Source organism: Chiloscyllium plagiosum, unplaced genomic scaffold (assembly GCF_037043375.1).
Source record: "Chiloscyllium plagiosum isolate Xiang-an unplaced genomic scaffold, Cpla_swu_hap1 HiC_scaffold_24, whole genome shotgun sequence".
Lineage (NCBI taxonomy): Eukaryota > Metazoa > Chordata > Chondrichthyes > Orectolobiformes > Hemiscylliidae > Chiloscyllium > Chiloscyllium plagiosum.
Genome location: NW_028270162.1, coordinates 61,524,368 through 61,550,585, shown reverse-complemented (window position 1 = coordinate 61,550,585; position 26,218 = coordinate 61,524,368). Strand labels below are relative to the sequence as shown.

Here is a 26,218-nt window from a genome sequence, read left to right as displayed (position 1 = left end):
GCAACCTTCCACCACTATCGCCTGTCTCCTATGACACTTAGTTGAGGTGGGATGTAGTTGCACTGGACGCAGTTCAGAGAAGGTTTACTACATTGATTCCAGAAATCTTGGAGGTTTTATGAGGAGAGATTGAGCGGTTTAGGCCTACACCTGCTAGAGTTTCGAAGAATGAGAGGAGATTTAATTGAGGTATAATAAGTTGCAAAAGCTTATAGAAAGGATGTTTCCACTCATTGGGTAATCTAGAATATAAGGTCATAGTTTTATCAAAAGGAGTGATAGATTTAAAACAGAAGTGACAAGGAATTACTTCTCTTGAAGGGTGGTGAATTTGTTGAATTCATGATCCCAGAGTGCAGGGGACAAAGGAGATAGGCATTTTTAATTAGTAACGAGTTGAAAGATTAAGGAGAGTGGTCAGGAAGGTGAAGTTGAGATCAGTCATGATTACATCAAATGGTGGAGTGTTCTTGAGGGGCTGATTACCTAAACCTGCTCCTAGTTCTTATTTTCAATTGCAACTATAAAAAAAATGCACAAATGCGTGATAACATTTATATAGATCAAGCAGGAAGGCATAGGCATGATGTGCTGAATAGCCTGCTGAGGACGGACAGTTTTTCCCGCGCTCTTAGAGTTTATATAAACTTCATCTGTCAGCATATCACATTGGGGCTGGATGTGGTGTAATGGTTAAATTCACTGGATGAGTAATCCACTATTCCAGACTAATGTTCTGACAACATAGATTCAACTTCTACCAAGGCACATGGAATCAAATGTCTAATAAAGATCATTATTAATCAATGATTGTCAACTGTCATAAGAATATATCTGCATTAGAAGAAAATCTGGTTCACTAATGTCCTTTAGTGAAGGACACTTGCCATCTTCACCTGGTCTGGCCAACATGCGATTCCAGAACCACAGTGATATGCTTGATTCTCGCCCTCTTCTAAGTACTTAGGATTGGACAATAAATACTGGCTGAATCAGCGACACAGTGACAGAATAAAAAAAATACTTTTATGTTATTCATTTCAGTAAGTTGTTCCTTATGACCAGGAGTTTAATATTCTGGTATATAGTCCTGACTTCTCCTTTGAATTTTGTGTAGTAACTATTTCGGCTCTTGGCTTTGCTTTATCTCCTGATACGTTGAAACATTTCTTCCACATCTATTCTGTTAAAGCCCGTTAAAATTTAATAGACAACCTCAACTTGTTTAGCTTTCTGTGACCATTCAAATCTCTCAGGTCTGTTGGAACAAATAAAGTTTCTGCTGAGTCCCCAGAAAACCTTGTTGGCCTGATCTCTGTGTTTGGAGTTTCCTCTGTTACTGTATACCTAAAAGTATTATGCTGCCCAGATTAAATAACTCCCCACTATATTCCTGAAGATGTTTAACCTCTTTATCTGTCACATTTCTATTCCACTTGTTGATACACATTTAGGGGAACTGTTTTTACATGCAGGTGAGCTTGGGTATATTCTACAGAAATATTCATGAGCTTGGCTTTAATCCCAAGAACTCAGTGGGATTGGGTGCATGAACGTTTCCAATCACTCCATCAAAGTGTGTAATCAAGTGTGGATTGTGACTGTGGAGCTGTCATTCACAATCCATAAATTCTGTTTTTTATTCTTTTGTTTCATAAAGTTTTCTGTGTAAAGCTGGAGCTCTTCTTAATCCCCAAAGCAGATTTGGTTTTGAATGTAGTGTTTGGAATACCCTCTTTGGTGGATCGGGATTTCTTCAGTATTGGCTCTTTCTTCTCCTTGGCCTTGGGATTGGACAACTTGTGCAGCTGCTCTGAGAACACAGAAGATAACAGACATTTCAGCATAAGCTCCATTTACTAAATCCTCTTGAAGTGAGTGAACCCTCATGTCGTACCCATTCTTATCAACCCTCACCTGCTACTGCAGGATAACAACACTCAATGTTCTTCAACATGGATTCATAGATGATGGTCTCTGAATCAACTTGTTCTAAAATGTGCAAAATAAACATTTTGTGAAATATACACATCTAACAATTAAGATTAAATTTAAAAAATATAAGCCATAAGTATTAAGTTAGCCTGGAGCAGTGTTTTTTTAGAGCAATAAGATGGTGCTATTTGTTGGGTCTGCAGATTGCAAAGGAGCAAAAATGGCCTTTAATAGGCCTTTCATCACTATACACTCTTCTCGTCGGATATGGCAGTTTAGAGAGAGTTTACGTGTTACTGACGATTATATCTGTAATAACCAACTTTGCTTCCAAATTCTATCAGATCGAATGGATTGGTTGGAGCGACAGTTAGATGCAAAAGGAATTTACAAGAGCAAGGGGGTGTGGATGGCAGTTATAGAAAGGGAGAAAATCCACAGATACAGTCAGATAGGTGGGTTAACTCCAGGAAAGGTAAGAGAGGTAGGCAGGTAGTGCAGGAGTCTTCTGTGCCTATTCCCATTTCAAACAAGTATGCTGTTTTGGAAAATGGGTGATGGACTCTCAGGAGAATGTAGCCCAAACAGACAAGTTTCTAGTATCAAGACAGGCTCTAATGTAATGAGGGGTACATCAGGTTCCAACTGGTCGATTGTGTTAGGGGACTCTCTAGACAGAGGCACAGACAGACGTTTCTGCAGCCAGCAGCAAAAAATCAGAATGGTGTGTTGCCTCTCTGGTGCCAGGACCAAGGATGTCTCAGAGAAGGTGCAGAATGTTCTCAGAGGGGAGAGGGACCAGCAGGAGGTCGTAGTACACATTGGAACCAACAACATAGGAAAGGAAAGGGATGAGTTTCTGAAGGGACAATACAGAAAGTTAGGCAGGAATTTAAAAAGGAGCACCTAATTTGGAAGGGGACTAATGTACTGGCAGGAAGATTTGCTAGAGCTGCTCAGGAGGATTTAAACTAGTAAGGTGGGGGGGACCCTGGGAGATAGTGAGGAAAGAGTTCAATCTGAGACTGGTACAGTTGAGAAAAGAAGCGAGTCAACAGTCAGGGCAGGCAGGGGCAAAGCAGAGAACAAAGTAGGACTGAAAAATTTAAACTGCATATATTTTAATGCAAGGGGCCTAACAGAGAAGGCAGATGAACTCAGGGCATGGTGAGGTACATAGGACTGGGATATCATAGCAATTACAGAAATGTGGCTCAGGGATGGGCAGGACTGGCAGCTTAATGTTCCAGGATACAAATGCTATAGGAAGGATAGAAAGGGAGGCAAGAGAGGAGGGGGAGTGGCATTTTTGATAAGGGATAGCATTACAGCTGTGCTGAGGGAGGATGTTCCCAGAAATACATCCAGGGATGTTATTTGGGTGGAACTGAGAAATAAGAAAGGGATGATCACTTTATTGGAATTGTATTGTAGACCCCCTAATAGTCAGCGGGAAATTAAGAAACAAATTTGGAAGGAGATTTCAGTTATCTGTAAGAATAATAGGATGGTTACGGTAGGGGATTTTAACTTTTCAAACACAGACTGGGACTGCCATAGTGTAAGGGTTTAGATGGAGAGGAATTTGTTAAGTGTGTACAAGAAAAATTTCTGACTCAGTATGTGGATGTACTTACCAGAGAAAGTGCAAAACCTGACCTACTCTTGGGAAATAAGGCAGGGCAGGTGACAGAGGTGTCAGTGGGGGAGCACTTTGGGACCAGCAACCATAATTCTATTAGTTTTAAAATAGTGATGGAAAAGGATAGACCAGATCGAAAAGTTGAAGTTCTAAATTGGAGGAAGGCTACGTTTGATGGTATTAGGCAAAAACTTTCAAAAGCCGATTGGGTGCAGATGTTCGCAGGTAAAGGCACGGCTGGAAAACGGAAATGAGATAACGAGAGTCCACAGACTGTGTATCCCTATTCGGTTGAAAGGAAAGGCTGGTAGACATAGGGAATGCTGAATGACTAGAGAAGTTGAGAGTTTGGTTAAGAAAAAGAAGGAAGCATTTGTCAGGTATAGACAGGATGGATCGAGTGAATCCTTAGAAGAGTATAAAGGCAATAGGAGTATATTTAAGAGGGAAATCAGGAGGGCAGAAAGGGGATATGAGATAGCTTTAGCAAACAGGGTTAAGGAGAATCCAAAGGGTTTTTACAAATACTTTAAGAAAAAAGGGTAACTAGGGAGAGAATAGGGCCCCTGAAAGATCAGCAAGGCAACCATTGTGTGGAGTTGCGGGAGATGGGGAGATGCTAAACAAGTATTTTGCATCAGTGTTTACTGTGGAAAAGGACATGGAAGATATAGAATGTGGGGAAATAGATGGTGACATCTTAAAAAATGCCCATATTACAGAGGAGGAAGGTCTTGAAATGCATAAAGGTAGATAAATCCCCAGGGCCTAATCAGGTGTACTCTGTGGGAAGCTAGGAAAGTGATTGCTAGGCCCCTTGCTGAGATATTTGCATCATCGATAGTCATAGGTGAGTTGCCACAAGACTGGAGGTTGGCTGATGTGGTACCATTTTTTAAGAAAGGTGGTAAGGGCAAGCCAGGGAATATAGACCGGTGAGCCTGATGTCAGTGGTGAGCAAGTTGTTGGAGTAAATCCTAAACGACAGTATTTACATGTATTTCGAAAGGCAAGGACTGATTAGGGATAGTCAACGTAGTTTTGAACATAGAACATAGAACAATGTAGTGCAGAACAGGCCCTTCGGCCCTTGATGTTGCGCTGACCTGTGAACTAATCTAAGCCCATCCCCCAACACTATTCCATCATCATCCATGTGCTTAACCAAGGATTGTTTAAATGGCCCTAATGTGGCTGAATTAACTACATTGGCAGGTAGGGCATTCCATGCCTTTACCACTCTCTGAGTAAAGAACCTGCCTCTGACATCTGTCTTAAATTTATCATCCCTCAATTTGTAGCCCTCTCGTACAAGCTGAAGTCATCATCCTAGGAAAAAGACTTTCACTGTCTACCCTATTTAATCCTCTGGTCATCTTGTATGACTCTATCAAATCTCCTCTTAGCCTTCTTCTTTCCAATGAGAACAGACCCAATTCTCTCAGCCTTTCCTCATAAGACCTTCCCTCCAGACTAGGCAACATCCTGGTAAATCTCCTCTGCACCTTTTCCAATGCTTCCACATCCTTCCTGTAATGGGACGACCAGACTGTACACAATATTCCAAGTGCAGCCGCACTATCATTTTGTACAGTTGCAGCATGACATTACGGCTCCGGAACTCAATCCCTCTACTAATAAAACCTAACACACCGTATGCCTTCTTAACAGCACTATCAACCTGGGTGGCAACTTTCAGGGATCCATGTACATGGACTCCAAGATCCCTCTGCACATCCACACTACCAAGAATCTTTCCATTGACCCAGTACTCTGCCTTCCTGTTATTCTTCCCAAAGTAAATCACCTCACATATATCTGCATTGAACTCCATTTGCCACCTCTCAGCCCAATTCTGCAGTTTATTCATGTCTCCCTGCAACCTGCAACATTTTTCCACACTGTCCACTACTCCACCGACTTTAGTGTCATCTGCAAACTTACTAACCCATGCACCTAAGCCTGCGTCCAAGTCTTTTATAAAAATGACAAACAGCAGTGGTCCTCAAACAGATCCTTGTGGCACATCACAAGGTGCGTGAGAAATCATGTTTCACAAACATGATTGAGTTTTTCGAAGAAGTAACAAAGAGGGCAGAGTGGTGGATGTGATCTATGTGGACTTCAGTAAAGCATTCGACAAGGTTCCCCATGGGAGACAGGTTGGCAAGGTTAGGTCTCATGGAATACAAGGAGAACTAGCCATTTGGATACGGAACTGGCTCAAAGGTAGAAGTCAGAGGATGGTGGTGGAGGGTTGCTTTTCAGACTGGGGTGCCACAAGGATTGGTACTGGGTCCACTACTTTTCATCATTTATGTAAACAATTTGGATGTGAACGTAAGAGGTATAGTTAGTAAGTTTGCAGATGACACCAAAATTGGATGTGTAGTGGACAGCGAAGAAGGTTACCTCAGATTACTATGGGATCTTGGTCAGACGGGCCAATGGGCTGAGAAGTGGCAGGTGGAGTTTAATTTAGATAAATACGAGGTGCTGCAATGTGGAAAAGCAAATCAGAGCAGGACCTATACACTTAATGGTAAGGTCCTCGGGAGTGTTACTGAACAAAGAGACCTTGGGGGGCAGGTTCATAGATCCTTGAAACTAGAGTCGCAGGTAGACAGGATAGTGAAGAAGGTGTTTGGTATGCTTTCCTTTATTGGTCAGAGTCTTGAGATGTCATGTTGTGACTGTACAGGATGTTGGTTAGGCCACTTTTGGAATATCTTATCAGAAGGATGCTGTGAAACTTGAAAGGGTTCAGAAAAGATTTACAAGGATGTTGCCATGGCTGGAGGATTTGAGCTACAGGGAGAGGCTGAATAGGCTGGGGCTGTTTTCCCTGTAGCATTGGAGGCTGAGGAGTGACCATATAGAAGTTTATAAATTCATGAGGGGCATAGATGGGGTAAGTAGATAAAGTTTTAACCACTGGGGTGGGGGAATCCAGAACTAGAGGGCATAGATTTAGGGTGAGAGGGGAAAGATATAAAAGAGACCTGAGGGGCAATGTTTTCACGCAGAGGGTAGTGCACATATGGAATGATCTGCTAGGGGAAGTTGGTACAAATGCAACAGTTAAAAGGCATCTGGATGAGTAATGAGTAGGAAAGGTTTAGATGGATACAGGCCAAGTGCTGGCAAACGGGACTAGATTAGGTTCAGATATCTGGTCAGCATGGACGAGTTGGACCGAAAGGTCTGTTTTGTGCTGTACACCTCTATGACTCTATGATTTCTTCAAAATTTGCTAGATTCTGGGAAGGATCCATCAGACTTGCAAATCATAAACATCACTCCTGTATTCAGGGAAGGAGGAAACCAGGTTCAATAGCTTGATGCCTGTCATAGAGAAAATGCTAGAATTATTTAAGGGTACAGCTGGGTATAGCTGAGAAGATGATAATCAGGAAATGTGAGCATGGTCGTATGAAAGGGACATATTTAATCAATTTATTAGATTTCTTTGAAAGAGTAACAGGCACTGTGGATCAAGGTGATAATGTAAATATATTGCACTTAGATTTTCACAAAGCATTTGACATGGTTTAAAAGGTTATTGTGCTAAGTAGGAGTTGACGGTGTAATAGGGTAACATATCAGCATGGATAGATGATTGGCTAGCTGGCAAAAAACAGAGTGGGATTGCAGGACTCCAATCACACATCCTGCAGTATGTGTAGGCACCTTAGCTGTTTACACGATTTGTATCAATGATTTGGATCAAGGTTGTGAAGGCATGATAGCTAAGTTTGCAGATGATACAAAGACACTAAAGACAAAATGAAGAGACTGCAGATGGATTTAGGTAAAAATGAGTGGGGAGTGGGCAAAAAAATTGCAAGCTCAAAGTGGGAAAACATGACTGACTGGAAGAATGAACAAACTAGGATATAACTTAAATGGAGAATGACTGCAGAATTCCGAAGTGCAGAAGGGTCTAGATGTTCCAATGCATGAGTTACAAATAAATATTATGCAGGTACAACAAGCAATTAAGGCTATTGGAATGTGAAGATTATGAGAAGATTTGAACATACACATTATGCTTCAGTTATTTACAGCACTGATGAGCTTACATCTTGAACATCTTGAGGCAGTTCAGAGGAGGTTTACCAGATTGTTTCCTGGAATGAGTGGTCTGTCTTATGAAGATAGGTTGGACAGATTTGACTTGACAAGGTGGATCCGGAATATATGTTCCTCTTATAGGTGAGTCCAGAACCAGTTTAGAGGGGACACGTTTAGGATAGAAATGAGGGGAAACTTTTTTCTCCGAGGGTTCCATGACTTTGAAACTCAAGATGGTGCCATTTGATATTTTTAAGATGGGGGCAGATAGATTCTTGGTTAAAAAAAAAGTCAATGGCCTCTGTCTGCTATAGTTGGTATGCTTGTAATAAATATAATCAAATACACCCTCACCAAATATATTCATTCCAACTGGCATAAACATTACCCATCTCAAACTGACATAAGAAACAGAAGCAGATCACAGAGCTTCTTAAGCCTGTTCCACCATTCAATACATCATGACCAATTTTCAATCAACTCCACCTTCTCCTCAGATCCCTAAATCTCTTGGTCCCCTTGGAGTCCAAAAGTCTCAGTCTTGACTGAACATTCCCAGCTCATCGGGATGGAAAATTTGAGAGTCACTAGTCCTTGGAATTTCTTGACATCTCATTTCAAAATGGTTAACCGATTATCCTTTGCCTCTGGATCCACCAGCCTTGGGAAATGGGGCTGTCCTTTTGAATTGGAATATGGATTCCTGACAGTTCACACCATTTAGGTAGAGCTTTAACCACAGTTTCATATTGACTGTTAAGCCATTATCTGGTAATCTGCCCATTACTTAAAGTTTGTTTCATGACCGTTTCCTAGTAAGAAGAGCTTGTAAGAAGGCCTATGGTGTATTAGCGTTCATTAGCAGAGGGATTGAATTCAAGAGTCGTGAAGTGATGTTGCAGCTGTACAGGACTTTGGTTAGGCCACATTTGGAGTACTGTGTGCAGTTCTGGTCGCCTCATTTTAGGAAAGATGTGGAAGCTTTGGAGAGGGTGCAGAGGAGATTTACCAGGATGTTGCCTAGAATGGAGAATAGGTCGTACGAGGATAGGTTGAGAGTGCTAGGCCTTTTCTCATTGGAAAGACGAAGGATGAGGGGTGACTTGATAGAGGTTTATAAGAGGATCAGGGGAATAGATAGAGTAGACAGTCAGAGACTTTTTCCCCGGGTACAACAGAGTGTTACAAGGGGACATAAATTTAAGGTGAAGGGTGGAAGGTATAGGGGAGATGTCAGGGGTGGGTTCTTTACCCAGAGAGTGGTGGGGGCATGGAATGCGCTGCCTGTGGGAGTGGCAGAGTCAGAATCATTGGTGACCTTTAAGCGGCAATTGGATAGGTACATGCATGGGTGCTTAAGCTAGGACAAATGTTCGGCACAACATCGTGGGCTGAAGGGCCTGTTCTGTGCTGTCTTGTTCTATGTTCTAGTGGAAATAGTTGAACTCTATCAGTCTTGCCAAGGGAGCCCTAAAGTCGAAAGTCATTGGCTATTATTTGAAATAATGCTCATTAAACAGGCTCTGAATTTACTCACTAATCACTTTGATGAGAATATATCTCTCACGTTCTTTCAGGATGTCGTTGACAAATTTCTGGGAGTTTTGTTGCAGGCTGAGATTCATTAAGTTCCCAGATTCATCAGTCAGGTCGATGCAAGCTAGAACCGGGAAGTAGGAAGAAGAATCTAAGATCCGATTTGAATTCACACCTGATTTCACCCCTCCATCTGAGGACAGCCGCTCACAGCCCACCTCCCCCCTTTCCCAACCCTCCAAGACCCGCCTATGCAAGAATAAGTCAACTTCAGATCAGTGGTCAGTTTCCTTATCGAGGAGTCAGAACGTGAGGATTCAAGCCCCAATCCAGGAATTGAGCACATCATTTAAGCTGACGTGCTGTGGAATACTGAGGACTGCTGCACTGTTGTGAGGTGTTGTACTTTACTGAGGCAATAAACTGAAGACTGGTCAGTTCCCTCAGATGGATGTAAAAGATCCAATGGCACTATTTCAAAATCAGAGAGGTCAGATATCCTGGCGTCTGAGATAATATTGATCCCACAGCACAAATCTCAACTACAAACCATTATCTGCCCATATAAAATGATTTGGATGAGAATGTAGGAGACATGGTTAGTAAGTTTGTGGATAACACCAAAATTGCTCGTATAGTGGACAGTGAAGAAGGTTATCTATGATTATAAAGAAATCTTGATCAATTGTGTCAATGAGCTGAGGAGTGACTGATGGAGTTTAATTTGGATAAATGTGAGGTATTTCATTTTGGTGATACAATCAAGCACAGGACTGATATAATTAATGGTAGGGCCCTGGGTAGTTTTGTAGAACAGAGAGATCTTGGGGTTCAGGTATATAATTCTTTGAAATTTGTGTCACAGGTAAACAGAGTGGTTAAGAAGGTGTTGAGCACACTTGCCTTCATTGCTCAGACCTGAGTATAGGAGTTGGGACATTATGTTGAGGTTCTACAGGACATTGATGAAGCCTTTTCTGGAATACTGTGAAGATTTGGTTACCCTATTATAGGAAGGATATAATTAAACTGGAGAGGGTTTAGAAAAGATTTACCAGGATGTTGCCAGGAATGGAGAATTTAAGATATAAAAATAGACCGGAAAGGCTGGGACTATTTTCACTGGAATGTAGGAGATTGAAGGATGACATTATTGAGGTTTATAAAATCATGAGAGGATGAGAAAGGTCTTTTCCCAGGGTGGGGGAGTTCAAAATTAGGGGCATATTTTTGACGTGAAAGGAGAAAGATTTAAAAAAGACATGAGGGAAACCTTTTTACACAGCAAATGGTTTGTGTGTGGAATGAACTGCCAGAGAACGCGAGGGATATTGGCCAAGCGCAGGCAGACAGAACTTGATTAATTTGGGAACATGTTCGGCATGGACTGGTTGGACCGAAGGGTCAGTTTCCATGCTGCATGTCTCTATGACTAAAAACTGTGTGATAACAAGTTGCCATATTTACTACATTCTGAAAGTGATAATTTCCCAATAATACTTGATCAAATGTAAAGACGTTCTATTCAAAATATAAGACCTCCATTCTTTCTGGTTGCTCCTTGCTTTCAGCTACGTAACTTGCAATCCTATTTCACTCCTTTTCTTTTATTGTGCCCATATTTGGAAAGTCACAAATGAGAATGTCACGCTGGTCAACCTTCTCCATACATAGCAGCCATAGTTAGTAAATTTGCTGATGACACCAGAATTGATGATATAGTGGATAATGAAAAAGTATAGTTAAGAGTACAATGAGATCTTGATCAACTGGGCCAATGCGCCAAGGAGTGGCAGATGGAGTTTAATTTAGATAAATACAAGGTGTTGCATTTTAGTAAGACAAACTAGGGCACAGGTAATTGTAGGGCCCTGGGGAGTGTTGTCAAACAGACCGACCTACTGGTATGTGAGGAATAAAAGGATGTCTACGGTAGGAATAGGGCCAGTCAAAGACAGAAGTAGGAAGTTGTGTGTGGATCCTGTGGAGATCAGAGAGGTGCTAAATGAATACTTCTCATCGGTTTTCACTCAGGAAAAGGAGAATATTGCAGAGGAGAAGAATGAGATACGAGATATCAGACTGGAAAGGATCGAGGTTAGTAAGGAAGAGGTGTTATCAATTCTAGAAGGAGTGAAAGTAGACAAGTCCTCTGGGCTGGATGGGATTTATCCGAGGATTCTCTGGGAAGCTAGGGAGGAAGTGTTGGAGCCTTTGGCTTTGATCTTTGAGTCGTCATTGTCTACAGGTTTAGTACCAGAGGACTAGAGGATTGCAAATGTTGTGACCTTGGTCAAGAAGGTCAGTAGAGATGACCCAGTTAATTAGAGACCAGTGAGCCTTATGTCTATTGTAGGTAAAGTTTTGGAAAGGATTATAAGAGATAAGATTTATTATCTCTTGCAAGCAATAATTTGATTGTAGATACTCAACATGGTTTCGTCAAGGGCAGGTCGTGTCTCACAAACCTCATTGAGTTTTTTGAGAAGGTGTCCAAGCATATAGATGAGGGTAGGGCAGTTGACGTGGTGTACATGGACTTCAGTAAAGCCTTTTATAAGGTTCCATATGGTAGGCTGTTGGAGAAAATGAAGGGGCATGGAATTGAGGGTGATTTAGCAGTTTGGATTAGAAACTGGCTTTCTGAAAGAAGGCAGCGAGTGGTGGTTGATGAAAAATATTCAGTTTGGAGTCCGGTTACTAGTGGTGTGCCACAAGGATCTGTTTTGGGACCATTGCTGTTTGTCATTTTTATAAATGACTTAAGACACAGGCATAGATGGATGGATTAGTAAGTTGTCAGATGACACTAAAGTCGGTGGAGTAGTGGACAGTGTGGAAGAATGTTGCAGGTTCAAGGGAAATTGGATAAACTGCAGAATAGAGCTGAGAGGTGGCAAATGGAGTTCAATGCTGATAAATGTGAGGTGATTCACTTTGGGAAGAATAATAGGAAGGCAGAATACTGGGTTGATGGAAAGATTCTTGGTAGTGTGGATGTGCATAGGGATCTTGGGAGCTCATGTACATAGATCCCTGAAAGTTGCCACCCAGGTTGATAGTGCTATTAAAAAGGCATACGGTTTTATTGGTAGAGAGATTGAGTTCCGGAGCCATAATGTCATGCTGCAACTGTGCAAAAAGCTAGTGCGGCCACACTTGGAATATTGTTTACAGTTCTGGTCACTCCACTAAGGAAGAATGGGGAAGCATTGGAAAAGGTGCAGAGGAGATTTACCAGGATGTTGCCTGGTCTGGAGGGAAGCTCTTATGAGGAAAGGCTGAAAGTCTTGGGTCTGTTCTCATTGGAAAGAGAAGACTAAGAGAGGATTTGATAGAGACATACAAGATGATCAGAGGATTAGATAGGGTAGACAGATAGGGAAACTCTTTATCCTAGGATGATGATGTCAGCTTGTATGAGGGGGCATAGCTGCAAATTGAGGGGTGATAGACGTAAGATAGATGTCTTAACTCAGGTTCTTTATTCAGAGAGTGGTAAGGGTGTGGAATACCCCGCCTGCCAATGTAGTTAACTCAGTCACATTAGGGAGATTTAAACAATCCTTGGATAAGCACATGGATGATGATGGGATAATGTAGGGGGATGGGCTTAGATTAGTTCACATGTCAGCGCAATATCGAGGACCGAAGGGCCTGTGCTGTGCTGTATTGTTCTATGTTCTTGTATGTATGTTATGTAAGTGGTATCACAGGTAGACAGGGTGTTGAAGACGTTGCTTGGCATGCTTGGTCAGAGCACAGGAATTGGGAATTGCTGCCTGAAAATTGTCTATTATTTATCAATCTTCTATTATACTTGCGTGTTTTGCACTTCTTATGCATTTTATGCTGTGTACGATTGCTTAGTTTGTGCTGACCATGTAGCACCCTCGGTCCTGGAGGAACACTCTATTGTTTTTATTGTAACTGTTGTATATGGTAGAAATGACAAAAAAAGCTACTTTACTTTACTGTACTCATTTTGGAGCTGGACAAAACGACTTCTGCAGTCCTGACTACAATTCTGGTCACCCTACTATAAGGAAGAGTGTTATTAAACTGGAAAAGGTGCAGAAAAGATATACAAAGATGTTATCAAAACTGGAGGGTTTGAGTTATAAGGGGAGGCTGGATAGGCTGGGACCTTTTCCCCTGGAGTGTAGGAGGCTGAGGGATGACCTTATAGACATTTATAAACTCACAAAAGGCATAAATGGTCCAGAATTGGTCAGGGACCTTGAAGTGAAGGAGCCATTGGGAAGTAGTGACCATAATACAATAAGCTTCAATCTGCAATTTGAGAGGGAGAGGGTACAATCGGAAGTGACAATACTTCTGTTGAATAAAGGGAACTATGGAGCTATGAGGGAGGAGCTGGCCAAAGTTCAATGGTGCAATACCTTAGCAGGGATGACAGTGGAGAAACAATGGCGGATATTTCTGTGTATAATGCAGAAGTTGCAGGATCAGTTCATTCCAAAAAGGAAGAAAGATCCCAGGAGGAGGCATGGGTGGCCGTGGCTGACGAGGGAAGTTAAGAAACATATAAAGTTAAAAGAGAAAAAGTATAACATAGCAAAGATAAGTGGGAAAACGGAGGACTGGGAAGCTTTTAAAGAACAACAGAGGATTACTAAGAAGGAAATACGCAGAGAAAAAATGAGGTACGAAGGTAAACTGGCCAATAATATAAAGGAGGAGAAAGTGAGGTCTGCAGATGCTGGAGATCAGAGATGGAAATGTGTTGCTGGAAAAGCGCAGCAGGTCAGGCAGCATCTAGGGAACAGGAGAATCGACGTTTCGGGCATTGGGCTAATGCCCTAAACGTCGATTCTCCTGTTCCCTAGATGCTGCCTGACCTGCTGCGCTTTTCCAGCAACACATTTCCATCAATAATATAAAGGAGGATAGTAAAAGCTTTTTTAGGTATGTGAAAGGCAAAAAAATGGTTAAGACTAAAATTGGGCCCTTGAAGACAGAAACAGGGGAATATATTACGGGGAACAAAGAAATGGCAGAAGAATTGAATTGGTACTTCAGATCTGTGTTCACTGGGGAAGACACAAGCAATCTCCCTGAAACAACAGTGGCTGAAGGACCTGAACTTAAGGGAATTTATATTTGCCAGAAATTGGAGAGACTGTTAGGTCTGAAGGTTGATAAGTCCCCGGGGCCTGATGGTCTGCATCCCAGGGTACTGAAGGAGGTGGCTCGAGAAATCGTGGATGCGTTGGTGATTATTTTCCAGAGTTCGATAGATTCAGGATCAGTTCCTGCGGATTGGAGGGTGGCTAATGTTGTACCACTTTTTAAGAAAGGTGGGAGAGAGAAAACAGGAAATTATAGACCAGTTGGTCTGATCTCAGTGATGGGAAAGATGCTGGAGTCTATTATAAAGGATGAAATTACGACACATCTGGGTAGTAGTAACAGGATAGGTCAGAGTCAGCATGGATTTATGAAGGGGAAATCACGCTCGACTAATCTTCTGGAATTTTTTGAGGATGTAACTCTGAAGATGGACAAGGGAGATCCAGTAGATGTAGTGTACCTGGACTTTCAGAAAGCTTTTGATAAAGTCCCACATAGGAGGTTAGTGAGCAAAATTAGGGCATATGGTATTGGGTACTGCATCCGCTGCAGCCGGTGTGGCCTCCTCTATATTGGGGAGACAGGCCGCCTACTTGCGGAGCGATTCAGAGAGCACACATCATCTACTGCATCCGCTGCAGCCGGTGTGGCCTCCTCTATATTGGGGAGACAGGCCGCCTACTTGCGGAGCAATTCAGAGAGCACCTCTGGGCCACCCGGACGAACCAACCCAACCACCCTGTAGCACAGCATTTCAACTCCCCCTCCCACTCCACCGGGGATATGCAGGTCATTGGACTCATCCACCGCCAAACCACAACAACGCGACGGTCGGAGGAGGAGCGTCTTATCTTCCGACTGGGAACCCTCCAACCACAGGGGATGAACTTGGACTTCACCAGTTTCTTCATCCCCCCTCGACCACCATGTCTCAGCCGAATCCCTCCAGCCCGGCACCGCCTTCCTGACCTGCAGTCTTCTTCTTGACCTCTCCGCCTCCATCCTACTCCGACCTATCACCCTCACCTTGACCTCTTTCCACCTATCACATTTCCAACGCCCCTCCTCCAAGTCCCTCCTCCCTACCTTTTATCTTCTCCTGCTGAACACTCTCTGCTCATTCCTGAAGAAGGGCCTGTGCCCGAAACGTCGAATCTCCTGTTCCCTGGATGCTGCCTGACCTGCTGTGCTGTTCCAGCAATAAAGTTTCAACTTTGATCTCCAGCATCTGCAGACCTCACTTTCTCCTCCCATATGGTATTGGGGGCAAAGTACTAACTTGGATTGAAAGTTGGTTGGCTGATAGGAAACAAAGAGTAGTGATAAATGGCTCCATTTCGGAATGGCAGGCAGTGACCAGTGGGGTACCGCGGGGATCAGTGCTGGGACCGTAGCTTTTTACAATATATGTTAATGATATAAAAGATGGTATTAGCAATAACATTAGCAAATTTGCTGATGATACTAAGCTGAGTGACAGGGTGAAATGTGATGAGGATGTTAGGAGATTACAGGGTGACCTGGACAAGTTAAGTGAGTGGTCAGATGCATGACAGATGCAGTTTAATGTTGATAAATGTATGGTTATCCACTTTGGTGGCAAGAACAGGAAGGCAGATTACTACCTAAATGGAATCAATTTAGGTAAAGAGGCAGTACAGAGAGATCTGGGTGTTCTTGAAGGTAAGCATGCAGGTAGAGCAGGTAGTGAAGAAGGCTAATAGCATGCTGGCCTTCATAACAAGAGGGATTGAGTATAGAAGCAAAGAGGTTCTTCTGCAGCTATACAGGGCCCTGGTGAGACCACACCTGGAGTACTGTGTGCAATTCTGGTGTCCAAATTTGAGGAAACACATTCTGGCTATTGAGGGAGTGCAGCGTAGGTTTACGAGGTCAATTCCTGGAATGGCGGGATTACCTTACACTGAAAGACTGGAGCGACTGGGCTTGTATACCCTTGAGTTTCGAAGACTGAGAGGGGATCTGATTGAGACATATAAGATTATTAAAGGATTGGACACTCTGGAGGCAGGAAACATGTTCCCGCTGATGGGTGAGTGCCGAACCAGAGGACACAGCTTAAAAATACGGGATAGACCATTTAGGACAGAGATGAGGAGAAACTTCTTCACCCAGAGAGTGGTGGCTGTGTGGAATGCTCTGCCCCAGAGGTCAGTGGAGGCCCAGTTTCTGGATTCATTTAAGAAAGAGTTGGATAGAGCTCTCAAGGGTAGTGGAATCAAGGGTTATGGAGATAAGGCAGGAACAGGATATTGATTATGGATGATCAGCCATGATCATATTGAATGGTGGTGCAGGCTCGAAGGGCAGAATGGCCTACTCCTGCACCTATTGTCTATTGTCTATTGCATAGATCAGGTCAAGGTCATTTCACCAGGGAGGGGAGTCAAAAACTAGAGGGCATTAGTTTTAGGTTTTAGGTGAAAAGGAAAAGATTTAAAAGGAGTCTGAGGGGCAATTCTTTCACACAGCTGGTGCATATAAGGAATGAACTGCCAGAGGGGAAGTGGTAGAAATGAGTACAATTGCAACATTTAAAAGAAATTTGGACAGGTACATGAATAGTAAAGGCTGGATATGGCCAAATGCAGGCAAATGGGACTAGTTCAGTTTGGGAAACCTGGTCAGCATGGACGAGTTGGATCGAAGGGCCTGTTTCTGTGCTGTATGACTACGACTCTACATCACCATTACATACCTTCAGGCACACATTCACACATCTGCTTAACATGTTCTGTGAAGTTCACAGTTCGACAAAAATGATTGAGAATCAATGTCTGACCTGCTGTGATATAAGAGAGGCACTGCATTAAACACTTCAGAAATAATAAAGCTGGCTACAGATCACAAGATTAGAAGAATCATATCAGACTCAAAATGTTAACTCTGTCTACAGATGCTGCCAGTCCTGCTGAGTTTCTCCAGATTTTCTGTCTCAGATTTCCAGCATCCACAGTGATGTTATTTACATGACAAAATTTATGAAGATATCCTAGAGCCCAACTATTTCTAATTTTTTAAAAGCGCTGTATTCCAACTTTGAAACAAAAGCCCCAAGGCCTTGCAAGCTGTTTACTTTATTGGCTTGAAACAGACTGCTTGTCATCTCTGTCTTAACCTCTGTACATTAAAAAAGGACAAAATACACCTCTTAAAGCCACAACATCATCATATCTCCTCCCTTAAAAACAAAATCATCAATATACAAAGATGGCTTCATTTTTAAAAAACCTCTTACTCTAATGGTACACTACAATACATGTACATTACATGACTCTAAGCATGCAAACATTCTCTACTACAGTCCACTTCAGTCCATTTATTCCACAACCGAACATCTTTATTTTCTGTCAACACAGCCATGACGATAATTGGCAATTACAGTCTCTCATCCTATCACGTGCATAATTTTCAAATTGAGTGGCCGCAATAATAAGCTCCATCTAAATAAGGGCTTATGATCAGTACTGGCAATAAGTGCTGAAATGTTGCAATGCCAACACCAAATTCAAGCTCTCTATCTCAATTTTGGAATATTTCTGTTGATGAATATTCAGCCTTTTGGAAAAATATGCATTAGGTCTTTCTATCTTCTCATCATAGTCTTGCAAGAGTACATAATCAAGGTCCACATTACTCGCACAGTTCTGCATACCTAGGTGTGGCTAACACAGCTTTCAGGTTGTCAAATGTCTTCTGACATTTTTCTGTCCAGTGAAATTTTCTGCACTTCTTCATCAAGTCAGTCAGTGGTGCAACCACACTGAAAATTTAGTATGAATTTTTGATCGGAACCACACAGTTCCAGGAATTGTGGTACTTACCTTTTTGTAAATGGTATGGGAAACCTTCCAATAACCTGTTTTCACATCCTGTGAGGTCATCTGTCCATGCCCAATAACATGGCCCAGGAACCTGACTTGGGCTTTTGCAAACTCATGTTTATCACTAAGCCCACCCCATTAAGTTAATCGAATAATTCTGTTACTGAAAACAAAAAATGCTGGAACTCACAGCAGGTCAGGCAGTATTCATGGAGAGAGACCAAGCTAACGTTTCAAGTTTAGATGACTTCTTCAGAGCTCTGAAGAAGAGTCACCAAGACTCAAAATGTTAGCTTGATCTCTCTCCACGGATGACGCATGACTCGCTTTGATTTCCAGCATATTTTGTTTTAAGTTCGGATTCCAGCATCTATAGAAATGTTCCGGAATAATTCTATCAGATGCTCCAAATGTTACTTCCGTGGATGATTAAAAATCACCAGCTCTTCCATGCACACCACACAATTGGGAAATCCATAAACTGTCTGGCAAAGACAAATGTAGGTCCCTTGCAGTTAGAATTAAGTGAATTCATAATGGACTACAAAGAGATGGCAGACCAGTTGAACAAATACTTTGGATCTGTCTTCATAAATAATCTTCAGGAAATGTTAGGGGACAGAGGGTCTGAAGGAAATACTTATGAGTCAGGAAATGGTATTGGGGAAATTGATGGGATTAAAACCTGTTTAATCCCCAGGGCCTGATGGTCTGTATCCCAGAATACTTAAGAAAGTGGCACTCAAAATAGTGGATGCTTTATTGATCATTTTCAACAATTCTATAAACTCTGGAAGAACTCCAATGGATAGACTGGAGGCCTGTGACCAGTGGTATGCCACAAGGATCGGCGCTAGGTTCACTGCTTTTCAACATTTATATAAATGATTTGGATGTGAACATAGGAGGTTAGTAAGTTTGCAGATGACAACAAAATTGGAGGTGTAATGGTTAGCAAAGGTTACTTCAGAGTGTAATGATATCTTGATCAGATGGGCCAATGGGCTGAGGAGTGGCAGATGGAGTTTAATTTAGATAAATGTGAGGTGCTGCATTTTGGAAAACTAAATCAGAGCAGAACTTATACAATTAATGGTAAGGTCCTGGGGAATGTTGATGAACGAAGAGACCTTGGAGTGAAGGTTCACAGTTCCTTGAAAGTGGAGTCGCAGGTAGATAGGGTAGTGAAGAAGGCGTTTGGTATGCTTTCCTTTATTGGTCAGAGCACTGAGTATTGGAATTGGGAGGTCATGTTACAGCTGTACAGGACATTGATTAGACCACTTTTTGGAATGTTGTGTGCAATTCAGTTCTCCCTCCTATAGGAAGGATGTTGTGAAATTTGAAAAGGTTCAGAAAAGATTTACAAGGATGTTGCCAGGGTTGGGCGTGGGGGGGGGTTGAGCTATAGGGAGAGACTGGATTGTCTGGGGCTGTTTTCTCTGGAGCGTCAGAGGCTGAGGGGTGACCTTATAAAGGTTTATAAAATCATAGACGGGAAAAATATACAACGTCTTTTACCTGGGATAGTGGAATCCAGAACTTGAGGGCATAGGGCTAGGGTGAGAGGGGAAAGATATAAGAAAGGACCTAAGGGACAATGTTATCAAGCAGAGGGTGGTGTGTCTATGGAATGAGCTGCTGGAGGAAGTGGTGGAGGCTGGTACAAATTACAACATTTAAAAGGCACCTGAATGGGTATATGAATAGGAAGGGTTTAAATGGAAATGAGCCAAGTGCTAGCAAATGGGACTAGATTAATTTAGGATATCTAGTTGCGTGAATGACTTGGACTGAAGAGTCTGTTTCCATCTCGATGACTGGATATGACATACAGTCATATCTCTAAGACTTATATAATTCCACTCTTTATAAAAGGAGGGAGAGAGAAAAGGGGAATTATAGGCCAATTAGCCCAACATCAGTGGTCGGGAAAATGCTGGAGTTAATCATTAAAGATGTAATAACCGAGCATTTGGAAAGTGGTGACAGAATCGGTCCTAGTCAGCATTGATTCACGAAAGGGAAATCATGACAAATCTTCTGGAATTTTTTGAGCATGTGATCAGTAAAAAATGAGAAATCAGTAGATGCTGTTTATCTGGACTTTCAAAAGCTTTTGGCAGCGTTCCATATAAGAGATTCATAAGCAAAATTAAAGCTCATGTAGGTGATGACATGGATAGAGAACTGGTTAGCAGACAGGAAGCAGAGAGTTAAAATAAATGGCTCCTTTTCAGAATAGTAGGTGAGTCGAGGACTGCAGGGTTCAGTGCTGGGACTTTAGCTATTCACAATATACACTTACGATTTGGATGAAGGAATTGAGTGCCATGCTCAAATCTGCAGATGACACTAAGCTGGGTAGCAGTGTATACTATGAGGAGAATGCGAAGAGGCTGCAGATTGACTTGGACAGACTGGCTGAGTGGGCAAATGCAATATAATGTGGATAAATGTGAGGTTATCCATTTTGGTCACAAAAACAGGAAGTCAGATTATTATCTGAATGTTGACAGTTTAGGAAAAGGTGAGATGCACTGAGACCTGGGTGTCATGGTGGAACAGTCACTGAAGGTTGGCACGCAGGTGCAGCAGGCAGTGAGGAAAGCTAATGGCATGCTGGCCTTCATAGCGAGAGAATTTGAGTATCGGAGTAAGGATGTCTTGCTGCAGTTATACAGGGCCTTGGTGAGGCCACACCTTGAGTATTGTGTGCAGTTTTGGTCTCCTAGTCTGAGGAAGGACTTTCTTGTTATTGAGGGAGCCCAGCGAAGGGCCACCAGACTGATTCCCAGGATGGCAGGACTGACATATGAGGAAAGACTGGATTGACTGGGTTTATATTCGCTGGAATTTAGTAGAATGAGGGAGATCTCAGAGAAACATATAAAGTCCTGATGGGACTGAACAGGCTAGATACTGGAAGCATGTTCCCAATGTTGGAGAAGTCCAGAACTGGGGGTCACAGTATAGAATAAGGGGTAGGCCATTCAGGACTAAGATGAGTAAGAGGAGAGTTGTGAACCTGTGGAATTCTCTCTCACAGGAAGCTGTTGGGGCCAGTTCATTAGATGTATTCAAGAGGGAGCTTGTTGTCTAATTTAATTTGAGGATTGGTCAAATCAGAGTCCTCTGAAGTTGGTTCTTCACTCTGTGTTGTAACAAGTGATTCATTCTCCTTTTCCTTTCATTCCCTATCAAAATACTCGGACCATTTTCACATGATACACTCTGTGAGATTTCTTTCCTCTGACATTCTTATCAAATAATTCACTTCACTAAAGCTCCTTTAAATTTGATAAGCCCATTAAATCTTGCTTTTAAAGGTTCGACTATCACTGGAAGTAACCCCAATATTTCATCTCTACTAGCAAAATGACAAATTTATCATTTCTTATCTGTTTTCATTCTGACTCAATTTCTCCTTAATGAATTTTTGCGGTCCTCTCACCTCATGCCCAAGAACTAATTAAAATGGACTGAATTTGGTTGATTCATTTGGTGCATCCTTATGTGCAAAAAGTACAAATGGAATTCCATTATCCCAATCCTCTGGATAGTCTTGACTATAAGTTCTCAACATGGTCTTAAAGTTTGATGCCACCATTCTAAGGTTCCCTGTGATTCTGGATGGTACGCAGTGGATTTGCTTATTCCTAAGTTGTCCATAACTTCCCTAAATAATTTTGATGTAAAATTTGACTGTATTGATCGGACTGTATTTTTGTCGGTAGTCTGTATCTAGTGAAATATGTGAGGAACTCTTCTACAATCTTTTTAACTGTGATATTGTGTAATGGACTGGCTTCTGGAGATCTAGTGGACATATTCATTATGGACAACAAATACTTATTCCCACTTTTTGATTTAGGTAGGGGTCCTATACAATTAAAGACCCATGTGAAAGCTTCCTCAAATGGAGGAATAGGTATTAAAAGGTGCTGGTGTTACCACTGCTTGAGGTTTTCTAATTACCTGACATGTATGACATGCAAAATTCAACTCCATCTTTATGCAGCCCAGGCCAATAAAAATGTTTTTGTACTTTGGTTTCAGTTTTCCTTATTCCCAAATGACCTCCTACTGGTAATTTGTGTGCTATTAGCAATACTTCCTTTCTATAACCCAGCAGTAATACAAAGTGACGAACTTCTGCCCATTTTTCATACATTTGAATATGTGATGGTCTCTATTTCCTTACCAAGATGGTATTTTTAAGATAATGTCATTCTAGGATAAACAGATTCTTCTTCTATATATGCTTTTTGATACAACTGCATCAGTTTTTCAACTTTGTGTTGTAATTCACTTAATTTCTCTGAAGTAAAATGTCTACCTGTTTTTATTTTGCCTCAACTATTTGATCAATCATGGTCTCTGATAATTGTACTTCAATGTCTTTATCTCCAGGAGAAGATAGCAGTAGTCAGGTTCATAACAACGTGGCTGGCTCTGCTGTACAGAAGGGCGGGAAAAAGAGTAGAAGGGCTACAGCCATAGAGGATTCAATTGTAAGCGAGTAGATAGGCGGTTCTGTGGTCAAAAATGAGACTCCCGAATGGTATGTTGCCTCCCAGGTGCACTAGTCAGGGATATCTCAGATTGTCTGCAGGATATTGAATTGAATTGAATTGCCATGTGTCCTGAGGCACAGCGAAAAGCTTTGTCTTGCGGGCAATACAAGCAGATCCCATTGTTAAATAGCATTGATAAGTAAATAATAGGTAAACAGCAGCAAAAACAAAAACACAGGTGTAGGTGAATGTTAAGAGTTTGCGAGTCCATTCAGTATTCGAACAACAGTAGAGTAGGAACAGTTTCGAAACCAGCTGGTACAAGTGTTCAGGCTTCTGTACCTTCTCCCCGATGGTAGAGGTTGTAGAAAAGCATTGCCAGGATGGGATGGGTCTTTGAGAATGCTGGTGACTTTTCCTTGACAGCGAGCCCGGTAGATGGATTCTATGGATGAGAGGTTGGCCTTTGTGATTGTCCGGGCCGAGTTCACCACTCTCTGTAACCGTCTCCGATCTTGAATGGTATGGTTGCCATACCAGGTAGTGATACATCCAGACAGAATGCTCTCGATGGTGCACCTATAAAAGTTGGCAAGGGTAGTCACCGTCATGCCAAATTTCCTCAGCTGCCTGAGGAACAAGAGACATTGTTGGCCCTTTGTAACCAGTGCATCCGTATGAAGAGTCCAAGAAAGCTTGTTGTTGATGACCACTCCCAGGAGCTTGACACTCTTCACTCGTTCCACCTCTGTGCTGTTAATGTGTCGGGGCGGCATGAGTAGCATCCCGCTGAAAGTCAATAATAAGTTCCTTGGTTTTGTTGGCATTGAGATCTAGGTTGTTCTCAGTGCACCATTTTCCCAGGTCTTCCACCTCCCGTCTGTAGTCTGTTTCGTCGCCATCTGAGATTCGACTGACTAAGGTGGTCTCATCAGCGAATGTGTAAATGGCATTAGTCTGGTACTTGGCGACGCAGTCATGGGTATACAGTGAGTACAGTAAGGGGCTGAGTCTGCACTCCTGGGAGGCTCCAGTGTTGAGTGTTAGTGAGATTGAAATATTGTGGGAGAGTGAACAGTCAGTTGTCATGGTGCATAGAGCCACCAATAAATAGGTAATAAATGGGATAGGGTCCTACAAGCCGAATTTAGGGAGATAGGAGCCAACTTGAAAAGTAGGACCTCAGAGGTAATAACTCTGGATTGCTACCAGCACCACTTGCTAGTCAGAGTAGAAATGAAAGAAAAGGCAGGATGGCTCGAGAGATGGTGCAGGAGTGAGGGCTTCAGAGTTTTGGGACATTGGGACTGGTTCTTGGGGAGGTGGGATTATTACAAATTGGACGGTGTACACTTGGGCAGGACTGGAACCAGTGTCCTTGGGGGTGCTTTTGGTAACGCTATTGGGGAGGGTTTATACTAATTTGTCAGGGAGATGGGAACCAAATAAGGTTAGTGGAAGTAAGAAGGTAGTAACTAAAGCCTGTAAGGAACTAGATAATGAAGTCAGCATGACTAAGGGGAGAGTAGGCAGGGAGCAAATGATGAACACAAAGGGACTGCTGGTCTGAGGTGCATTTGTTTTGCTGCAAAAAGTGTAATAGGTAAGGCAGATGCACTTAGGGCTTGAATTAGTACCTGGGAATATGATGTTATTGCTATTACTGAGATTTGGTTGAGGGAAGGGCAAGGTTGGTAACTAAATATCCCAGGATACCGATGCTAGAGGCAGGATGGAGAGGGAGGTAAAAGACTTGGAGGAGTTGCATTACTGGTAAGAGGATATCATAGCTGTTCTGAAGGAGGCACTATGGAGGACTCGAGAAGTGAGTTAATATGGGCAGAGCAATAGGAAGGGTGTGGTAACAATGTTGGAGCTGTACTACAGGCTCATGACAGCGAGCGTCAGATAGAGGTACAAATATGTAGACAGATTATGGAAAGATGTAGGAGCAACCAAAAGTGGTGGTGATTGGAGATTTTAATTTTCCCAACATTGGGATTCACTTAGTGTTACACGTCTAGATGAAGCAGGATTTGTGAGGAGCATCCAGGAGGGTTTTCGAGAGTAGCATGTAAATAGTCCAACTTGAGAAGGGGCCATACTGGACCTGGTGTTAGGAAATGAGCCCAACCAGGTGTTTGAAGTTTCAGCAGGAAATTAGTTTGGGAATAGTGATCACAATTTCATAATATTCATGGACAAAGACTAGAGTGGTCCTAAAGGAAGGGTGCTATTTTGGGGGAAGGCTAACTGTAGCAAAATTCAGCAGGAGCTGGGGAATGTGGATTGGGAGCAGCTTTTTGAGGGTAAATCCACATTTGATGTGGGAAGCTTTTAAAGAGAGTGCAGGACAGACATGTCCCTGTGAAAATGAGGGATAGAAATGGTAAGATGAGGGAACCATGGATGACAGGTGAAATTGTGAGACGAGCTAAGAGGAAAAAGGAAGGATATCCATAAGGTCTAGCTGTCTGAAAACAGATGAAGCTTTGGAAGAGTACCGGGAAAGTAGGACCGATTTGAAACAAGGAATTAAGAGGATTAAAAGGGGTCATGAAATATCTTCAGCAAACAGGGTTAAGGAAAATCCCAAAGCCTTTTATTCGTATATAAGGAGCAAGAGGGTAACTAGAGAAAGGGTTGGCCCACTCAAGGACAAAGGAGGAAAGTTATGTGTGGAGACAAAGAAAATGGGTGAGATTCTTAACGAGTACTTTGTGTCAGTATTCACCGAGGACAGGGACATGATAGATGCTGAGGTTAGGAACAGATGTTTGATTATTCTAGGTCAAGTTGGCACAAAGAGGGAGGAAGTGTTAGGTATTCTAAAAGGCATTAAGGTGGACAAGTCCCCGGGTCCAGATGGGATCTTTCACAGGTTACTGAGGGAAGCAAGAGAAGAAATAGCTGGGGCCTTAACAGATATCTTTGCACCATTCTTGAACATGGGTGAGGTCCCGGAGGACTGGAGAATTGCTAATGCTGTCCCGGTTGTTTAAGAAGGGTAGCAGGAATAATCCAGGTAATTGTAGACCGGTTAGCCTGATGTCAGTGGTAGGGAAGCTGCTGGAGAAGATGAAGAAGGATAGAAACTATTTACATTTGGAAGAAAATGACTTATCGGTAATAGGCAGCATAGGTTTGTGCAGGGACGTTCATGTTTTATCCACTTAATAGAATTCTTTAAGGAAGCGACAGTGTTGATTGATGAGGGAAAGGCTGTAGATGGACAGCAAAATTACAACATTTTGTAATTTTCCAGTGCGAGCAGCAGCGAAGGTAAGACCGTTTGGTTTTAAAAGTACTTACCGGTAGCGGGCAGCGGTGTTTTTTTTTTCTCTTTCACTCTCCCTTCACAGAAAGAGCGGGAGCACCAGGGGGAAGTGACGACGACCAGAGGGGCAGCCGAGACCCGGAAGCAGTTAGTGTAAGCTTACCTGGGTAGGTTTTTTCCCCCTTTAAAAGCGCGAAGGAGAGGAACCCGAGGCACTACACGGGTAGTGCCTCCCACCCGCCCTCCTCCTCTAACCTAATAATAACATCTGTTGTGGTAAGTAGGTAAGTGCTGAATT

At 42.4% G+C, this 26,218-nt stretch overlaps 1 protein-coding gene across 1 annotated transcript in view; it reads right to left on the bottom strand.

Annotated features, from left to right (window-relative positions):
* Positions 1–1,130: 1,130 nt before the first annotated feature.
* The window catches only part of c8h22orf15 (chromosome 8 C22orf15 homolog), a 36,191-nt gene continuing 11,103 nt past the window's right edge, over positions 1,131–26,218 (bottom strand). Inside the window, exons 2-5 of the mRNA XM_043715326.2 lie at positions 17,001–17,087; positions 9,189–9,311; positions 1,918–1,992; positions 1,131–1,813 (exon numbers count right to left, since the gene is read on the bottom strand). Of these exons, the coding sequence (XP_043571261.1) occupies positions 1,653–1,813; positions 1,918–1,992; positions 9,189–9,311; positions 17,001–17,087 (446 nt within the window). The 3' untranslated portion in view covers positions 1,131–1,652. The remainder of the gene's footprint in view (positions 1,814–1,917; positions 1,993–9,188; positions 9,312–17,000; positions 17,088–26,218) is intronic.